Below are 18,953 nucleotides of genomic sequence, written 5' to 3' on the forward strand. Positions count from 1 at the left end.
AAGCAGAGAGAAGGTGTTGGTCTAAGCAGCATTCACATTTCATCTCAAGTGAAACAAACTCAAAAGTAACTCACTGTACAGCGACTATGGAAGTACAATCAATGTTTCCCTTTATATATATATATATATATATATATATATATATATATATATATATATATATATATATATATATATATATATATATATATATATATATATATGTATATATATATATATATATATATATATATATGCATATATATATACATACATATATATATATATATATATAGTATATATATATATATATATATATGCATATATATATACATACATATATATATATATATATATATATATACATATATACTATATATATATATATATATATATATATATATATATATATATATATATATATATATATATATATATATATATATATATATATATACATACATATATATATATATACACTTGTATATGTATACGTGTATATTTGTGTGTATGTGTATATACATATGTTTAGGTATATACACATATACATATACAAGCACATATATATATATATATATATATATATATACATAATATATATAGTATATATGTATATATATACTATATATATACATATAAATATACGGTACATATGTACTGTATATATGTATATACAGCACAGGCCAAAAGTTTGGACACACCTTCTCATTCAATCTTTATTTTCATGACTATTTACATTGTAGATTGTCACTGAAGGCCATACTTGCCAACCCTCCCGGTTTTACCGGGAGACTCCCGGTATTCAGCGCCTCTCCCGATAACCTCCCGGCAGAAATTTTCTCCCGACAAACTCCCGGTATTCAGCCGGAGCTGGAGGCCACGCCCCCTCCAGCTCAATGCGGACCTGAGTGGGGACAGCCTGTTCTCACGTCCGCTTTCCCACAATATAAATAGCTTGCCTGCCCAATGACGTCATAACATCTACGGCTTTTAGACAGTAGAGTGCACAACTGCGCACACAACAAGGAGACGAAGCAGAAGAACGAGGAAGTTACAGACAAGCAAGATGAAGAAATACGCTTGCAAGTTCCAAAACGAATGGAAACAAGAATTTCAGTTCATCCAGGACAGTTCGAAGGGGAAGGGGTATGTTGCCTGTACATTTTGTAGAACAGACTTCTCCATTGAACACGGTGGCCGAAATGATATACTCAGTCATGAACGGAGAAGTTAAACAAGACAATACTGCCATCTACTGGATAGCCTCCGGACCACTGAAATTGAAGTATTTATTTTATTTATATGTATAATAAAATAAATATATATATATGTATATATATATAGCTAGAATTCACTTAAAGTCAAGTATTTCATACATATATATATATGAATGTTGTCTGTCTATCTGTGTTGGCCCTGCGATGAGGTGGCGACTTGTCCAGGGTGTACCCCGCCTTCCGCCTGATTGTAGCTGAGATAGGCTCCAGCACCCCCCGCAACCCCAAAAAAGGGAATAAGCGATAGAAAATGGATGGATATATATAAATATATATATGTATATATATATATATATATATATATATATATATATATATATATGAACTTGAGTTGGTGAATTCTAGCTGTAAATATGCTCCCCTATTAACCACGCCCTTAACCACACACCCAGCCACGCCCCCCCACGACCACGCCCCCCCCCACCTCCCGGTATCGGAGGTCTCAAGTTTGGCAAATATGCTGAAGGCATCAAAACTATGAATGAACACATGTGAAGTTATGTACTTAACAAAAAATGTGAAGTAACTAAAAAAAACATGTTTTATATTCTAGTTTCTTCAAAATAGCCACCCTTTGCTCTGATTACTGTTTTGCACACTCTTGGCATTCTCTCGATGAGCTTCAAGAGGTAGTCACCTGAAATGGTTTTCACTTCAGGTGTCATAGTTTTGATGCCTTCAGTGAGAATCTACAGTGTAAATAGTCATCAACATAAAGAAAATGCATTCAAATGAGAAGGTGTGTCCAAACTTTTGGCCTGTACTGTATCTGTGTTTGTGTATATATGTGTGTACACATGTGTACATATGTATATGTATTAGTGGTGTAACGCTTCGTTTTAACAACGATTCGTAATTTATGCCTTCCGATATGATTCAGGTACAATATATATTTTTTTAGAATGATACGATCGATGAGTTGAAATCGATCTAGTAACTATATCTCTCTCTCTCTCTCTCTCTCTCTCTCTCTCTCTCTCTCTCTCTCTCTCTCTCTCTCTCTCTCTCTCTCTCTCTCTCTCTCTCTCTCTATGTATATATATATATATATATATATATATATACTTAAGTGTATGTATATATTAGGGCTGTCAAACAATAACAATTTTTAATTGTGATTAATCGCAGTTTGTTCATAGTTAACGCAAAATAAATTGCGATAATCGCAGAAAGATATAATTTTTGTCATTCATAAGTCTACCCTAGACAGATAATTTTCTAATTTTTATTACCATTACTGGACAATTAGTTTGCTTTAATGAAATGTTTTTAAACACTAAGGACATAACAGACATAAACACACTTTTAATGAGATTTTTTTTAATTACCTGCAGTGCGATCTTGCCAGATTTTGTATTTTGTAGGACTACTGCTGTAGAAGCCCTTGCATTCAGAGGAGGAGCTACTCTTTAATGTTACAATTTTAGTTTCACGCATTAATAACACAAAATGTGGATTGTTATGATCGTGGTTTGATTGTCAAAGATGTTTGGTAATGTAAAATGTGTAATTTCTACCTGAATAAATGCTTCTGATATTCTGTACATTACATGTTGTACAGGTTAATCATATTTGTTTTAAAATATCACAGGTTACGACAAAACATCTTTGACAATCAAAGCATGACCGTAATAAAATACATTTTAAATTTTTTATTACTGTAGAGGATGTAACGCGTAGCACTTTTAATGTGAAGCCGGAACAGTGATTGATTTGAGAAGGTCTCTTGACATGTTTTGACGAAAAGACTAAAGTATTATTAAGATTTCCTACCTACTGTCTGCCTCCTGCCTCTGTCTTTCCTTTCTGTTGAGCTTTTACCCCATCTTACTAAAGCAGTTACAGTAACAATCTACATGTTATGTTATTAATGCACTCAACTGTACTGCAAACACGGCCGTGAAGCTCCTCCTCTCTGCAAGCGGCAAAGCACACTAAGGCTGCAGCTAACGATTATTTTTCTATCGATTAATCTATAGATTATTTTTTCGATTAATCGGTTAATCTATAGATTATTTTTTCGATTAATCTATAGATTATTTTTCCTTTTACCGATTATTTTTTTTATTTAAAATGAACATTAAAAAATACATGTAGGCCCGTTTTTTCAAAAGGCATGGCTTTTATTTACAAAAAAAAAGAAGTATGGCCACTCAGTCAACATTGACAACAACATGACAAAATATTCTGTAACAATGTAAACATTTAAAACTTTTAACATTTAACACAATTAAAAGTAGATTATTTGCTTTTTAATGTGCAAATATAAAAGTAAACATCCAGTGCAAATCTTAATATTCTGCAATAGTATAAGCATTTCAAAAGTAAAAGTATTGCTTATTTTGCTTTAAAATGTGCAAAAATAAAGATAAACATCCAATACAAAAAAGTGCAAAACGAAATATTCTGTAACAACAGTGTAAACATTTCAACAAAAGTGAAAGTATTGCTTATTTGCTCAAATGTGCAAAAATAAAGATAAACATCCAATACAAAAAAGTGCCAATCTAAATATTCTGGAGCACTGTAAACATTAAGTATTGCTTTTAAAATGTGCAAAATAAACATCCAGTCCAACACAGTACACAATAACTGATTCTACTCATTCCAGTAAATGAGTAACAGTTGTAATGAAGAAAGGTTAGCATGTCTACATGCTGATTGATTGATTGATTGAGACTTTTATTAGTAGGTTGCACAGTGAAGTACATATTCCGTACAATTGACCACTAAATGGTAACACCCGAATAAGTTTTTCAACTTGTTTAAGTCGGGGTCCACTTAAAGTGATTCATGATACAGATATATACTATCATATATACTATCATCATAATACAGTCATCACACAAGATAATCACATTGAATTATTTACAATCAGGGGTGTGTGTGTGTGGGGGGGGGGTAGGATATGGACAGCAAGTAGTGGACAGAGAGAGAGAGAGAGAGAGAGAGAGAGAGAGAGAGAGAGAGAGAGAGAGAGAGAGAGAGAGAGAGATCAGAAGGCATAAGAAAAAGTATCTGCATTTGATTGTTTACATTTGATTATTAGCAATCCGGGGAGGGTGTTAGTTTAGGGTTGTAGCTGCCTGGTTCTTTTCTTGTTTACAATATTCCCAGCAGCTGAAAATAGGCGCTCAGAAGGGGTCGATGTGGCTGGAACTGAGAGCTAATTAGCCTTCACCTCAAGCCAGGACTGCGAGTGAGCTGAGCTGCAGTTGAAGTTTCTAGAAGGTCAACGGGCTCATAGTGATGTTACTAGTAGTTGACTGGGAGGTGTTTATTATCATTTGGGGAGAGTCCGCTGCCTGATGCTCACCTGCTAAACACCTGCTCCACGCTGAAGCGCTGACTACATGCGCTCTGAATACGCACTGCTGATTGGCTGGTACCGTTTTGAATACGCACTGCTGATTGGCTGATAACGCTTCGTGTGTACCAATCAGATGGTTGTGTGGGTGGGACAATGCTGCGTGCTGAGACAGAAGCAGAAGGAGCAAAGCAGCTTGTTAACACTTTAGCTTTAGATTAGAAACTCGTTCGGTACACCCCCGTACCGAACCGAAAGCCCCGTACCGAAACGGTTCAATACAAAACACGTACCGTTACACCCCTAGCAGATACAAATGATACATTCATGTTTTTGTGTAATGATGACAACGTATGCTCACGCGGACGATTGACTAGTTGATGGTTTTCTTTTCAAATGTTCGTTCATAGCCGTTGTGCTGCTATGATAGGCCATTTCTGCTCGACACAGTGTGCATACAACAACATTATTAGGCCGTTTATTGAAATACTCCCACACTTTTGACGACTTTTGGCGTGATTTTTTTCCCCCTCGCTCGCACAGTCTGCTTTGCGGTCCGCCATGACGGTAGTGTGACGTAAATATGCGACGCGTCGACGCACAAAAACGGCGTCGACGTATTTACGTAACCGATGACGTCGACTACGTCGACGCGTCGTTTCAGCCTTAAAGCACACCAACCTGCATTCGCTCCAGTGACGTCGTCTCACTGCGATTAAAGATAAAATGGTCTTATGTTGGCGGGAGAACGACTTGTCGTGGCTTTGTATATGTAACGACCTGGTCGCATCGTGGTGCGAGGTGTTCTCCCAAGGATGCAGACGGGCTCGGACACAGCTTGCAGGTAGAAAAATGATTTATTCTGGAACTAACTCAGACAGGAAAAAAACAAAAACGACTAGCGTGGGAGCTAGCAAGCAAAATAATATAGCATGAGAGCTAGCAGGAAACAAAGAGGTCGTTAGCTGTTGCGTGAAAGCAAATTAGGAAGCCAGGCAGAGTGCTGCCCGGGCAAAGACTAAGTAGCCCTCTGATTAGCGCTTGGGCAACAGGTGCGCGTCCCAAACGCTAACCAGAGGCAGGTGATCACAATCTGCCGTCATGGCAACAGAAACAAAACAAGGTGCTGAAAACACATGTGACTTGAAAACTTAAACAAACTATGATCCGGGCAGCGGATCATAACAGTACCCCCCCCTAAAAGGACAGATTCCAGATGTCCCTTGAAAACAAAAAAAACAACTGGAACCCAAAAAAAACAAGCGATAGTTCACGAGTCAAGGGCGGGCGGGGGGAGGACTTGGTGGTGGGTCGCCAGGCCACGTGTCCCCGAATCCACCGGGGAAGGGTCACGTGGCGGCGGCGAATGGAACGCCGCCGCCGCTGGCGAGGCGGGCGAGGCGGGCGACCACGGTAAGGCCACATTCGTGGCCGCCGAGAAGGTGGGCGTGAGTGGCGCCAGAATTTCAGCAGCCGATGAGTCCTCTGAGAGAGCTGCTTGCGCAGCCGGACCACTCGAGGTCGCTGAGACGTCGCCGTGGCAGCCGGAGGAGTCGCCGTCGCTGTCGTGGCAGCCGGAGTCGCCGCTGTCGTGGCAGCCGGAGTCGCCGCTGTCGTGGCAGCCGGAGTCGCCGCTGTCATGGCAGCCGGAGTCGCTGTCGTGGCAGCCGGAGTCGCTGTCGTGGCAGCCGGAGTCGCTGTCGTGGCAGCAGGAGTCGCTGTCGTGGCAGCAGGAGTCGCTGTCGTGGCAGCAGGAGTCGCTGTCGTGGCAGCAGGAGTCGCTGTCGTGGCAGCAGGAGTCGCTGTCGTGGCAGCAGGAGTCGCTGTCGTGGCAGCCGGAGTCGCTGTCGTGGCAGCCGGAGTCGCTGTCGTGGCAGCAGGAGTCGCTGTCGTGGCAGCCGGTGCTGGTGCGAGAACCAGACGTGGTGCAGGTGCTGGTGCGAGAACCAGTCGTGGTGCAGGTGCTGGTGCGAGAACCAGTCGTGGTGCAGGTACTGGTGCGAGAACCAGTCGTGGTGCAGGTACTGGTGCGAGAACCAGTCGTGGTGCAGGTACTGGTGCGAGAACCAGTCGTGGTGCAGGTACTGGTGCGGGAACCAGCCGTGGAGCAGGTACTGGTGTGGGAACCAGCCGAGGTGCAGGTACTGGTGTGGGAACCAGCCGAGGTGCAGGTACTGGTGTGGGAACCAGCCGAGGTGCAGGCACTGGTGTGGGAACCAGCCGAGGTGCAGGTACTGGAACCTGTGGTGGAGCTGTTGCTAGCCTTAGCCTTGGCGCTAGCTTAGGTGCAGGTGGCCTAGCTGGCGGTTGCGGCTTAGCAGGCCGAAAAACCGGTGGTGGTGGCTGAGCAGGAGGTTGCGGCTTAGCACGCCGTTGTGCCACCCCACTCGCACAGCTCCCAGTACTAGCCCCCCCCTCAAAAAGCGGATCCCAGACGCGCTCCTTGCGGATTGGAACCGTCTTCAAGGGTGGGTGGAGGGAGGTCCGGGGGAGGGCAGAATCCTCTCCTCTAAATTGTCCAAAATGTCTATTGTCACCCCCCACTTGAGACTGGGACTGACTAGATTTAGTCCTTAAAAAAATGTCCTGATAATGTTTTATCTTAGAATTAAAGTCCTTAGGAGGTGGCTGACAAAAAGGAGCAGAAGAATTAAAAAAAAAATCTTCGTCTCTGACGTCATCCACAGTGGGCGGGATGACGTCATCCGTGTGGGTCTCCAGCTGACTGACAGCCCAATCGGTGAAATGTTTGGCGAAATGGTCAATTGGGTTGCCAAACATCTGAGGAGGGGAATCTTGGGCTGAATGTTGCTTACTGTGTGGTGTTGGAGGAGTCTGTGGGAGTGGCGCGTCTTGGCAGCGAAGTGAAGACCTCGTTGGCGGCTTCCGTCTTCGCTGACGCGTCCGGTGGTGCGGAGGTGTGGCGATGTCCTCGGGCCAAACGGAGTGGATTGGGACCAACTTTCCGTTAGGACCCCAGATCAGGTCCTGGCGCTCCGAGGGGGAATAGCGGAGAGTCTCCGCCTCCATTGCTCGCAACACCATCCACGCACCTTCGTCCATCTCCTCCGACGTGCTCGCTGCGGGAGAACTTCTTGCTGGCTTCCTACTGTAACGACCTGGTCGCATCGTGGTGCGAGGTGTTCTCCCAAGGATGCAGACGGGCTCGGACACAGCTTGCAGGTAGAAAAATGATTTATTCTGGAACTAACTCAGACAGGAAAAAAACAAAAACGACTAGCGTGGGAGCTAGCAAGCAAAATAATATAGCATGAGAGCTAGCAGGAAACAAAGAGGTCGTTAGCTGTTGCGTGAAAGCAAATTAGGAAGCCAGGCAGAGTGCTGCCCGGGCAAAGACTAAGTAGCCCTCTGATTAGCGCTTGGGCAACAGGTGCGCGTCCCAAACGCTAACCAGAGGCAGGTGATCACAATCTGCCGTCATGGCAACAGAAACAAAACAAGGTGCTGAAAACACATGTGACTTGAAAACTTAAACAAACTATGATCCGGGCAGCGGATCATAACAGTATATTGGATTTTTCATATTGTTACCTTTTTTTTTTGTGCATTTCTGTTCTCTATTTTCCCGCTTGTGGCTCAACAGTGACTGGACACAGTAAACGCCATTAGACTTCCTCACACTACGTAATCGCCCGAGGGTCAAAAAGGAGGCATGCGCGGCCATTAAAGGACTTTATAGTTAACGCGTTATTGCGTTAAATCTGACAGCCCTAATATATATATACATATATTATATATATATATATATATATATATATATATATATATATATATATATATATATATATATATATATATATATATATATATATATATATATATATATATATACTAAATCATCGTTCCATAATCAATCTAAATGAAACAATGATAAATTCAGAAATGTGGAATAATTTGGTTCTTATTGCGCCAAATAATGTGAATGTCCTTCATGTTTCATATTCCTTTCTGAACAGCTACAGTATTTTTTTTTCAAATAAAATAATTATTTTATTTGGCGGTCAATCCAGCACAGGCACCATTATGAAACAACAACTTTGTCAGTGCAGTGTCAACACAGCCCGTGAGTGTGCCACACACTTAATGAGACGTCATTTACCCGTCACAAGCAAATACTATAATTACCTATACCTTAAATCTGTTGCAATATATTACTTATTGCAGGACAATTCATGCATAAATTAGTTGTTTAAGATTATTTTGAAACTGAAAACCCCCAACATGAATCCTTTCTATTACTGGTTTAAAACGGAATTTAGTTATTCTTTGTCACTACCCATGACCTGTTTAGTGTGTACCCCGTTTGTATTTGAAAGTTTAGGAAACTTCACCAGGCTATCTTGTTTTCATTCCAGAATCTGGACGGGGCTTGCATACAGTCCGTTAACTTGGTAATTGATGAAGATCCAAAAATGGAGATTACTCTAAGCCACATCGGTGAGGTGTTCATGGCTGGGCAGTACCGCATCTCCCTGCCCTACTCTGATGGTAACGCTTCTTTTATTACCTTCCAACACTGACTTCAAGCAATTGTCCATTTTCACATTGTCGCATCACAGAACAATGTTTCTATGAATGTTTTTTTTTACATAGTACGACACACAACTCGAGGTAAAAGTTAAGGAAAGGTAAAGGTTAGGGAAGAGGAAGATTAAGTTGAGTTTGAGTAATCCCATCAATGTATATTTTCCCCTTTTTTAGAATTCCTCCAAAGAAATACTAAATGTGAGAGGAGTTAAAGGTCTGTAATTTCATACCATACATAAAAAATTTGATAATATTCAGCTGAGTATTTTCTGTGATTTATGAATCGATCAATACATTTTTACAGAAAGGCACACTCATTGCCTTTCATTGACTAATCCAGTATCTATGTTCCCATTTACCGATGACACTCTGTGACACTCTAAGTTCAGTGGCCACTTCCCTCTGCAAACATCCTGTTTGAAGGCTCGCAATGGCGACGTACTGTTGATTAATGTTTGCGTGTCAGCATGGTCAAGAATAATGTTCTAATACCAATTCGAACAGGACATTAACGTTTATAATCATCACTCACAATTTTGTCATTCTGCTTCGAGTTAGAGAACATTGGACAATTGGATATGTGCATTCAAAAGTTTAGATAAGGTCAAATTAAGTTCACCTGTGAATATTATGGTGCATTTTAGCTTCATCCTGAAATTTCACCTGAATGTACCCCAACTTTTTGCGAGTAGTGTAGATGTTGTTGGGTTGAACTTATTCAGCCATCCATCTTTTGCAGACATCTTCCAAATTCAGCAGCTCTCATCCATGTTCCTCCAAGTGAAGACAACATTTGGCCTGCGTCTGCAGTACAGCTGGAAGGAATTCCGTCTCTATCTGCAGGCCAATGCGCTGTGGAAGGACGACACAGTGGGACTGTGTGGAACCTTCAATGGCAACATTCAAGATGACTTCTTGTAAGTGTGTGTGCATTTCTAGCCACTAAATCGCAATAGTGCAAAGCCGTGACAGATGGTGACCTTCATGCTAGGTGAGGCACTGAGGAACTGAGGGCTCTTAATTGCAGGTAGGTCTGCATAGCTAGGTAATAAAGAATGTGGATTTTACAAGTGTTCATGTTGGATAACTGCATGTAGAATGAGGCATGTGCAACGTACAATGATCATTTTAATGAAGCCCTTTGCTAATGACATGCAGAGATTATGATTCAGCATGTGTCCAAAATCTGAAAATATTACAATATTATTGTGCAGCTCTAAATGTAAATTTCTTTCTCACGCTATGTAATGCACACTGCTTGGTATCAAAGCCAGACGGGCAAGACGAGAAAGCGCCTCAACAAGGAATTTACTGTTAGAGGTTCACTGTTCCGTATCGTCATGGGCAGCCATGAAGGGCGGATGTTGTCTAACAGCTGTAAAAGGATATACATCACAGCCGTGATGAACAGGCTTGTATGCTGCAAAGAAAGAAACTAGAATTCTCTTAACTTGAAGTGACAAAATCTCTCAAAGAAGTTGATACACAGTCTTTAACCTCTAACTTGACTTGAGGATTTTTGTACTTGTCTTGAGTCAGGTATATTTAACTATTGGTGCTCGTGGATTCCTACGACATGAACTAAACATTTTTATGTTGTATAGTAAATTATTATGCTAGCACTAATGACTGAAGAGCGCTGTGAACCACAGCAAAGTTACAGTATGTTTAAACAGTTTTTTAAAGTTACACACTTATTTATGGTTAATATGGAACTGGGACTGCACTTTTTATGGAATTTTGCCTATCATTCACAATCATTATGAAAAACTTTTTTATTTTATGCATTCTAATTTGTAAATAAAGATAAATAAAAGTCCGATTACAGCGGAGCCAATGGGAGCTCCTCTATTTCGCCCATAAAATCCAATAAATAACCATTCAAAAAGTGCCAACAATACTCCATTTACATTTTGTGACTGGAATATTAATCAAGTATTAGTGATATTGTTATTGGAAGCACTAATGCAGACAACATTTTTAGAGCGGCGCCGTGATCACTTCCATGTGTCGCTATGTTTATGTCGAGTGGTATGCTGCTTCCTCGCTTCTTTGCTCCCTGTAAGTTTATTTTAGATCATAAGTCATGCATCTCACCTGGACATGAGATGTCTGAGTAGGTATTCCGACAAGTTGGTACACTTTGACAGCCATTTAGGACCCGAAACTGGCGAGGACGACACAAAAAGTTTCATCGTGAGGATTATGAGACATTCTTCACCTAAATGGGAATATATGAACATCCTAGCAGTCGGCATTCTAATGACAGCAGACATTGTACAATAAGTGATGTTTTATTATGTTTGTTGGCTCTCATGAAGTCTGCAGTGAGTTATAATAGTGATGAAGAAAAATAAGTAAACGTTGTGATGCGTTTTTTTAATTAATGTGCTGCGAATGTAGAGTCCCAGACAATTATTTGGTAAACACAAAAATACCGAAAAATTATATAATCTCTATCCTTTGTTTTTAGATTGATTGATTTTCAACATTTTATGTTAGCTAGGTGTCAATGCAACTGAGTTAGAGACTGAATCACGAGGGATTCTTTGTTTGGGCACTCGATTCTGCGAAACGATAATTTGTTACATGCAATTTTTTTCCAAACGGTAATCGTAAAAGTGTACAAAAAACAGGTTATAATATTGGCAAAAATCTTTTGTGAAAACCAAATCATCATACGATAAGTGGGGTGTACAAAAACCGAGGTTTGACTGTTGTCAGGTAATAAGCTCAGCTAACCTCATTCTTTGGGTACACAATGTCGCTGAACTTTGACATGACCAACTGGCGTAACCTCAAACCTATTAATTTTTCGAATCCAGGTTGTGACTGTTTTTTGGCCAGGCAGTGTATGATCAACTACTTATTTTTTCTGCTCCAGGTTTGTTCGGTCACTGCAATATTGCATTTATGTTATCTTTGCCCCCTCAGGTCGCCTGCTGGTATGATAGAAAGCACTCCTTTTCTGTTTGGAAATGCATGGAGGGTTTCGTCAGCATGTACACTAAGCCTTACCAGTCCTCAGCTGGAACCCTGTGACACACACCAACAGGCGGGTCAGTTGCTCTTTTTCTCTGAATTTTAATGAGAGTGGACAGAAATACACTTTCATTCTATGCCCCTGTTCATTATTGTTTACTGATGAGTATACTTATACCGCACATGCACATTTATGTTTTTAAGCTTGCCTAAAACATGGCATATTATACTTCTGGCATTTACGTCACAATTTCACATCAGAAAATCCTTTAATTTAGTCTCCCCTAAACATTTATGGACTGAGCTACTGCAGCTCCATTGATACATTGGATAAACAGGTCACTTAATTGCCAGCATTTAAAAAACACCTGCGGTACATCGGCTTTTAAGTTTTGAAGTAAAAAACAGCAACATGATTTTACATATACTGACATATGTTGAATATATTAAGCGTATCTATAATTGTTCAATCATGTAAAAGCAGACTTTTCCAGCAAGCTTACCTTTTAATGCATTGTTGGCTTTCTCCTTTCTTTTTTGTTCAGTGGCCTATGCATCCGAGATGTGTGATATACTGAATCAGGATCTGTTCTCCTCCTGTCACGAGTACCTCAGTCCAGTGCTTTTCCACCAGCAGTGTCGCTCAGATACCTGTAAATGCGGAACAGCTTGCTTTTGCTCTGCTGTCGCTCACTACGCACGCCACTGCCGTAGATTCTCTGTCATCATTGACTTCCGATCGCGCATACATGACTGTGGTGAGTAATAAGCACATTTGTAATATATCATGCTCAGTCTGTGATACCATGACTGGAGAATTAGTTTGCTTTAATAAAATGTTTTTTAAACAATATGCTTTTTTAACAGCTCAACACAAAATGGACATAAACACACTTTTACTGACAATAAAAACATACCTATATATTTATTTTTAAGTGTTATATTCAGCCTGGTGAACATTCTGTAATTGTGGACTATCAATCAGAACAGGTTATAAAAGTATATGCACTTTATTTCAATTTGCCAGAAAATATTTATTTAGGTAGAAATATCACTGATTACCGTAATTTCCGGGCTATAAGCCGCACCTGACTATAAGCCGCACCAGCTAAATTTAGGGGAAAATACAGATTGCTCCATATATAAGCCGCACCCGACTATAAGCCGCAGGGTTTTGATGTGTAATTACCGTAGTATATAGGGGTTCCTGCTACCACGGAGGGGATTGTCGGGACAGAGATGACTGTTTGGGAACGCAAAGCGTCCCATTTATTAACTATAAATCTTTCAATCATTCAATCAAACTTTCACATCTTTGACATGGCGAACAGCATTCGTGCAGAGTACAAATAATACAACGGTGCAAAGTAATACAAAGTGCTCGCATGTACGTTATCAAAATAACCAGCCTACCGGTATATGAAAAGTCAGTCTTTAATCATTGTGTCATCGTCTTCCTCCTGCGTACTAAAACCCCCGAAATCCTCTTCGTCGGTGTCGGAGAAGAACAGGCCGTATATAAGCCGCACCGTTGTATAAGCCGCAGGGACCAGAACGAGAGGAAAAAGTAGCGGCTTATAGTCCGGAAATTACGGTACATTTCAAATCATCTTTGACTAGGCATGATTGTAATGTAAGACAATTTTTTTCTTTTTGTTATAGAAGTTAGACCAAATTGACCCGTAGCACTATTATTGTGAAGCCGGAAGTGTGTGATTGGTAACAGAAGAGGTGTCTTGACATGTTTTGATGAAGTGAAAGTCTCAGAAGAAAAAAAAATTACTCTCGACCACCTGCTTACTGCATTTTTTTTCTGCTGAATTGTATTCAACTTTAAAGCAGTTAGTGTAACAATCAACATTTTATGTTATCAATGCACTCAATCGTAATCCAAATACGGAAGTAAAGCTCCACCCCTCTGCAAGAGGCAAAGCGTGCCAGCAGGCGTTCACTCACGACAATCAAAGATAGAATGGTCTTGTCTTGTCGGGAGAGAAACAGGACATGGCATTGGACATGGGATTTTCATAATGTACCCTTTTATTTGTGCATTTCTGCTTGCTATTTTTAAGCTTGTGGCTCAACAGTAACTGAAAGCCTTTATATTTTTTTCATGCTACGGAATGGACCGAGGGTCAAAAAGGAGTCAGGATGCATGCGCGTCAATTGCGTTAAACTAGCGCTGTTTAAAGGAACTTACAGGTAACACGTTATTATTGCATCGTTTAACTTTGACAGCCCTGGTTTTAACACCGTCTTAGTTTATCTTCTAAATCAGTGGTCTTTAAAAGGGGGTTGTACTGCAGGTGGGTCGTGAAATTTTTGGCTGATTAGACTAAAAAAGGTTACTTTATATTAAATTGTATACATTTTTAATTTTCACAAATTCAAATGTCTTAAAATACACATTGACACAGTTTAATAAAAATTGGCCGTTGGTTCTGGCCGATTTGCTCCAGAATTAGTTGCAGCTCGCATAGTGGAAGGACATAGTTGCTTGTGTGTGCCACACCGTCTGTGTGTGTGAGGCTGACGCTGTTCTGTGTGCTCACTGTTTGGAGTCAGATAGCTCACACAGTTCTACAACTACACTGAGCAGGTTACAGTAATGGCACTTTTTAGTTTACTTTACTGTTTTAATTATGTCTCCCATGCAGCAAATATGTTACCTATTTTTTGACTATTACGATCAACCCTCATTAAAACTAAAGAGAGAAAATGTTCATGAAGGTTAGGGTGGTCATTGATTTTGTGCTGTTGCATGATCTTGCAGGAGAAGTGGAGGTTAACCTTCCTGACTGTCAGGACTGGGTCTGTGGCGTGGTTTGTTCTCCCGTGGTGCAAAGGAAAATTGGCGCGTGCGAGGCGTGAATTTAAATACATGTTTATTTAACAATAAAAAAGAAATAAACGAAAGGCGCTCACAGAGGAGGTAACAAACTTGGCTATGAAACAAAAGACATGCACGTGGGCACAAAAACTATGAACAATAAACACAAACTTACTTGACATAGAGAACTGTGACACGACATGAAGCAGAGTGCTGAATGTGTGAGGACGCCAGGACGAACAACAGGAAAACAATGGACTTAAATAACACAGACATGATTAAAGACAGGTGCGTGAGTCGTGAGGACAGGTGAAAACTAATGGGTTGCTATGGTGACAAACTAGAGTGCACAATGAGTCCAAACGTGGAACAGGTGAAACTAATGGGTAACCATGGAAACAAGACAAGGGAATGAAAAGCAGGAACTAAAAAGAGTCCAAAACCAAGTAGAACATAACTTAAACAAAACTTGATCACACAGATGCGACACTGACTAGCGTGGGACAATATTTCAAGAAGATAAAAACACTTTAAAGACTAAAACAAGGGTTAAAGATGGCAGACACGACTGTAAATCAACCACAGGGGATACAAGTAAGTGTAACCGAAGGCCCTCTTCCATCCATCTATCCATTTTCTATACTGCAGGTCAGCTCGACTCTATCCCAACTGACTTTGGGCGTGACCGTAGACTGGACACCAGGCAATTGTAACTGGGGCTTTCTTATATTTCATTATTGTAGCAATCTAATCCCGATCATGAGATCGGTTTGAGGCTGATATTTGTCTTTTTTATCTGATCGGCGTTTGGCTAATGAGCTGCCGAGCCCAGTTGATCTTTACGGCAGCTGTGTCCCAGTGTTAAATGGCTAAAAATTGTACTCACGTGAAAGCATCCTTCAAAAGGGATGCACGCTCATGGAGACACAATTACCGTAATTTCCGGACTATAAGCCGCACCTGACTATAAGCCGCACCAGCTAAATTTAGGGGAAAATACAGATTGCTCCATATATAAGCCGCACCCGACTATAAGCCGCAGAGTTTTGATGTGTAATTAGCGTAGTATATAGGGGTTCCTGCTACCACGGAGGGGATTGTCGGGACAGAGATGACTGTTTGGGAACGCAAAGCGTCCCATTTATTAACTATAAATCTTTCAATCATTCAATCAAACTTTCACATCTTTGACATGGCGAACAGCATTCGTGCAGAGTACAAATAATACAACGCTGCAAAGTAATACAAAGTGCTCGCCTGTACGTTATCAAAATAACCAGCCTACCGGTATATGAAAAGTCAGTCTTTAATCATTGTGTCATCGTCTTCCTCCTGCGTACTAAAACCACCCAAATCCTCTTCGTCGGTGTCGGAGAAGAACAGGCCGTAAATAAGCCGCACCCTTGTATAAGCCGCAGGGACCAGAACGAGGGGAAAAAGTAGCGGCTTATAGTCCGGAAATTACGGTACATTTCTGAATTCCTTGTTACAGGTGTGTGCGTGAATTCCAGGAGGCTGCATGTCTTGCCAGAACACTGTGTCAAAATCGAGAGCAAGTTGAAACGAGCTACCATCCTTACCTACATGGTGGAAATTAAACTAACTTTCTTAATCAATCAATCTGTCAAAGTGTATTTATGTAGCCCTTAATCACAAGAGTCTCAAAGGGCTTCACAAACTCACCACATTTTCTGATCTAAACCCACATCCGGGCATGGATAAGTCAAAAGACCCCAGCTGGGGAAAAAGAAGAAACCTTGAGAAAAGACCAAGCTTGTAGGAACACCTCTTCCAAGGTGATCGGCTGCAATGGCTGTCGAGTGGGTATTAATATTTAATTGTTACATTAATAGATAAATGTGGGAGTCCAGTCTATTGGAAGCCAACAGATAGTCATGGAGGGGATCTTCTTCCGGGCTCAGCCAGGTCAGCTTCACAGCAACATCTACAGTTGTACATGGAAGAGTGATCCACCTAGCTAGCACCTCATCCAGACTGGTACCGCTCCAGAAATTATCTGTGGCTACTTGTTATTCTCTTAATGGAGGACTTGAGGAAAATTAATGATTAAGCTTGTAAAAAACACACCGAGCAGGACGACACGAGAAGCTAACCACTGAAGCTTCAATTTAAAGTAGGCGTGATCGATCCAGATGTTGATACTATCGATACCTAGTATGATTTCAGTCTTTAAACGATACTAAAGTACAATGTAATTAGATACATTTTTATCTTCTTCTTGTTCTTATTCTTACAAAATATTTTTTAGCATGTCAGCATGTCGCAGAGCTTACAGCAAAGAGGTTTTTGGTTCGAATCTCTGTTAGAATATCTCTGCTATCTCTCCAGTTGTCTCCCTCACAAAAGGTGCATTGGTGACTCAAGCAGTCCAGGGTTTACCCAACCTCTCTCCCAAAGATGCTAAACAGGATCAGGGGTAGAAAATGAGTAAATGACAAATTTGTGACCCTAACCCCTTCATGACAACTTTTCCCTTCCTTTTCAGACTGTTTAAATGTGATATTATGACCAATTGTCTGGTCTTAAATGTACAACAAATGTATGTTGCTTGAAAAGATTTTGAAGTCAAGCTCAGAATTGTGATTGATTGTGACCTTGCAGCAGTCACCTGTCCTTCCACCATGCAGTATGGCGTTTGTGTGTCATCCTGTCAACGCCGCTGCTCCGCCCTCTCTTCTTCGCAGCACTGTGAGAGGGAGTGCGAGGAGGGCTGCGTCTGCCCAGAGGGATTGTTCTACAATGAACGAACACACCTTTGTGTGCACAGGTCAGGGCGTTGGTTTAATAATTTTTCTAATTTGAACACAACTTTGGTTTGTCAAATTCGACAGTGGAACCCGTTTAAGTTGACACTGTTTATGTCGACAACCCATCAAAGTGAACCAACTCATCAAGTCCTAGTCCATCATATTGTTTTTATTACTCAAAAAGACTGATTAAGCCGATGTCGACATACTGTAGACGGTCGACTGCTTTGACATTGTGTTAGGGACCCAAAGGGGTCTTAATAATCGTTTTTTGTCAACATGTGTTGTTGTATTATTTACATATTCATTATTACTCAAGTGTTTTTGCAAAAGCAGATTTTTGTTTGTGTCAAACTCAATAAAAATAAACAAAGAAGGGTTAAACGGGCAACAGAAAACCACCTTCCACTTACTTGTAAGCTTTGGCATGGATATGGCCAACGATCTTTGCCTCTTTGATGTAGACTTTGCTGTAGACTTCCCAGATGTTATTTTTTCTCTTTTTCTGCAACTAACAAAATGCACTCATTTAAATGTTGCTGAATTGGATGCCAACAAACTGCAGGTTAAACAATCCTTTTTATGAGACATTCTCCATGTGTCTCTGGCCGATGTCTCAAGTAAATGTGCAACCAATGGCTAGTTATATGTCGAAAACTGCCAATGTTGACAACCACCTTGCAGCATGAGTCAGCCAATCCGGGAGATGTTGAATTTTTTGAGGTATTTTATCATACTTCAACTGAAATTTCTGATTTTAACTGACAGCTTTTTATCTTTTCTGTAAATTACACAAACGTAAAGAAGATATATAATTTTGTGTTCTGTCTATTGGAAAGTGACTGTTTATTAAAAAAAAAGTAAAGTAAAGTCTGCCGTAACTCTGACTGTAAGTACTCAAACTGCAGATTGTATCCCAGCATATGCATTAAAGTGGTGAGATCACAGTTAAACTATTTTGGTGCACTCTCCATCTTTTGAAATTTGAAATGACAACGAAATTCCTATCACCTAAAGCTGAAGAAAACTGTACTGCTGGGTGGCAAAAATACCTTAGAGCACTCACTAACTGAGCACTCCCATTCATGCTGTCTTGTAAGGAAAGATATACAGCTTACCTACTCTTACCTGTCCCACGATTTTACATCCCAATGCAGCATTACTTACTATGTGCTAGAGTTACTTCAAGGAAGTCACCGTGAAACCCCCCTTTCATTCCCACTTAGTCTCGGGACAACACAGATATCTGATAACCAGTGAGA

The 18,953-nt window shown here is 40.7% G+C and overlaps 1 protein-coding gene across 11 annotated transcripts in view; it reads left to right on the plus strand.

Annotated features, from left to right (window-relative positions):
- The window catches only part of otog (otogelin), a 176,810-nt gene that overhangs the window by 73,216 nt on the left and 84,641 nt on the right, over positions 1 to 18,953 (plus strand). For all 11 annotated transcript variants that reach the window (XM_062030540.1, XM_062030539.1, XM_062030536.1 and 8 more), the window contains 5 exons: positions 8,940 to 9,072; positions 9,851 to 10,028; positions 12,046 to 12,170; positions 12,639 to 12,851; positions 17,546 to 17,711. In XM_062030540.1, coding sequence (XP_061886524.1) covers positions 8,940 to 9,072; positions 9,851 to 10,028; positions 12,046 to 12,170; positions 12,639 to 12,851; positions 17,546 to 17,711 — 815 coding nt within the window. The remainder of the gene's footprint in view (positions 1 to 8,939; positions 9,073 to 9,850; positions 10,029 to 12,045; positions 12,171 to 12,638; positions 12,852 to 17,545; positions 17,712 to 18,953) is intronic.

The sequence above is a fragment of the Entelurus aequoreus genome, linkage group LG02 (assembly GCF_033978785.1).
Source record: "Entelurus aequoreus isolate RoL-2023_Sb linkage group LG02, RoL_Eaeq_v1.1, whole genome shotgun sequence".
Lineage (NCBI taxonomy): Eukaryota > Metazoa > Chordata > Actinopteri > Syngnathiformes > Syngnathidae > Entelurus > Entelurus aequoreus.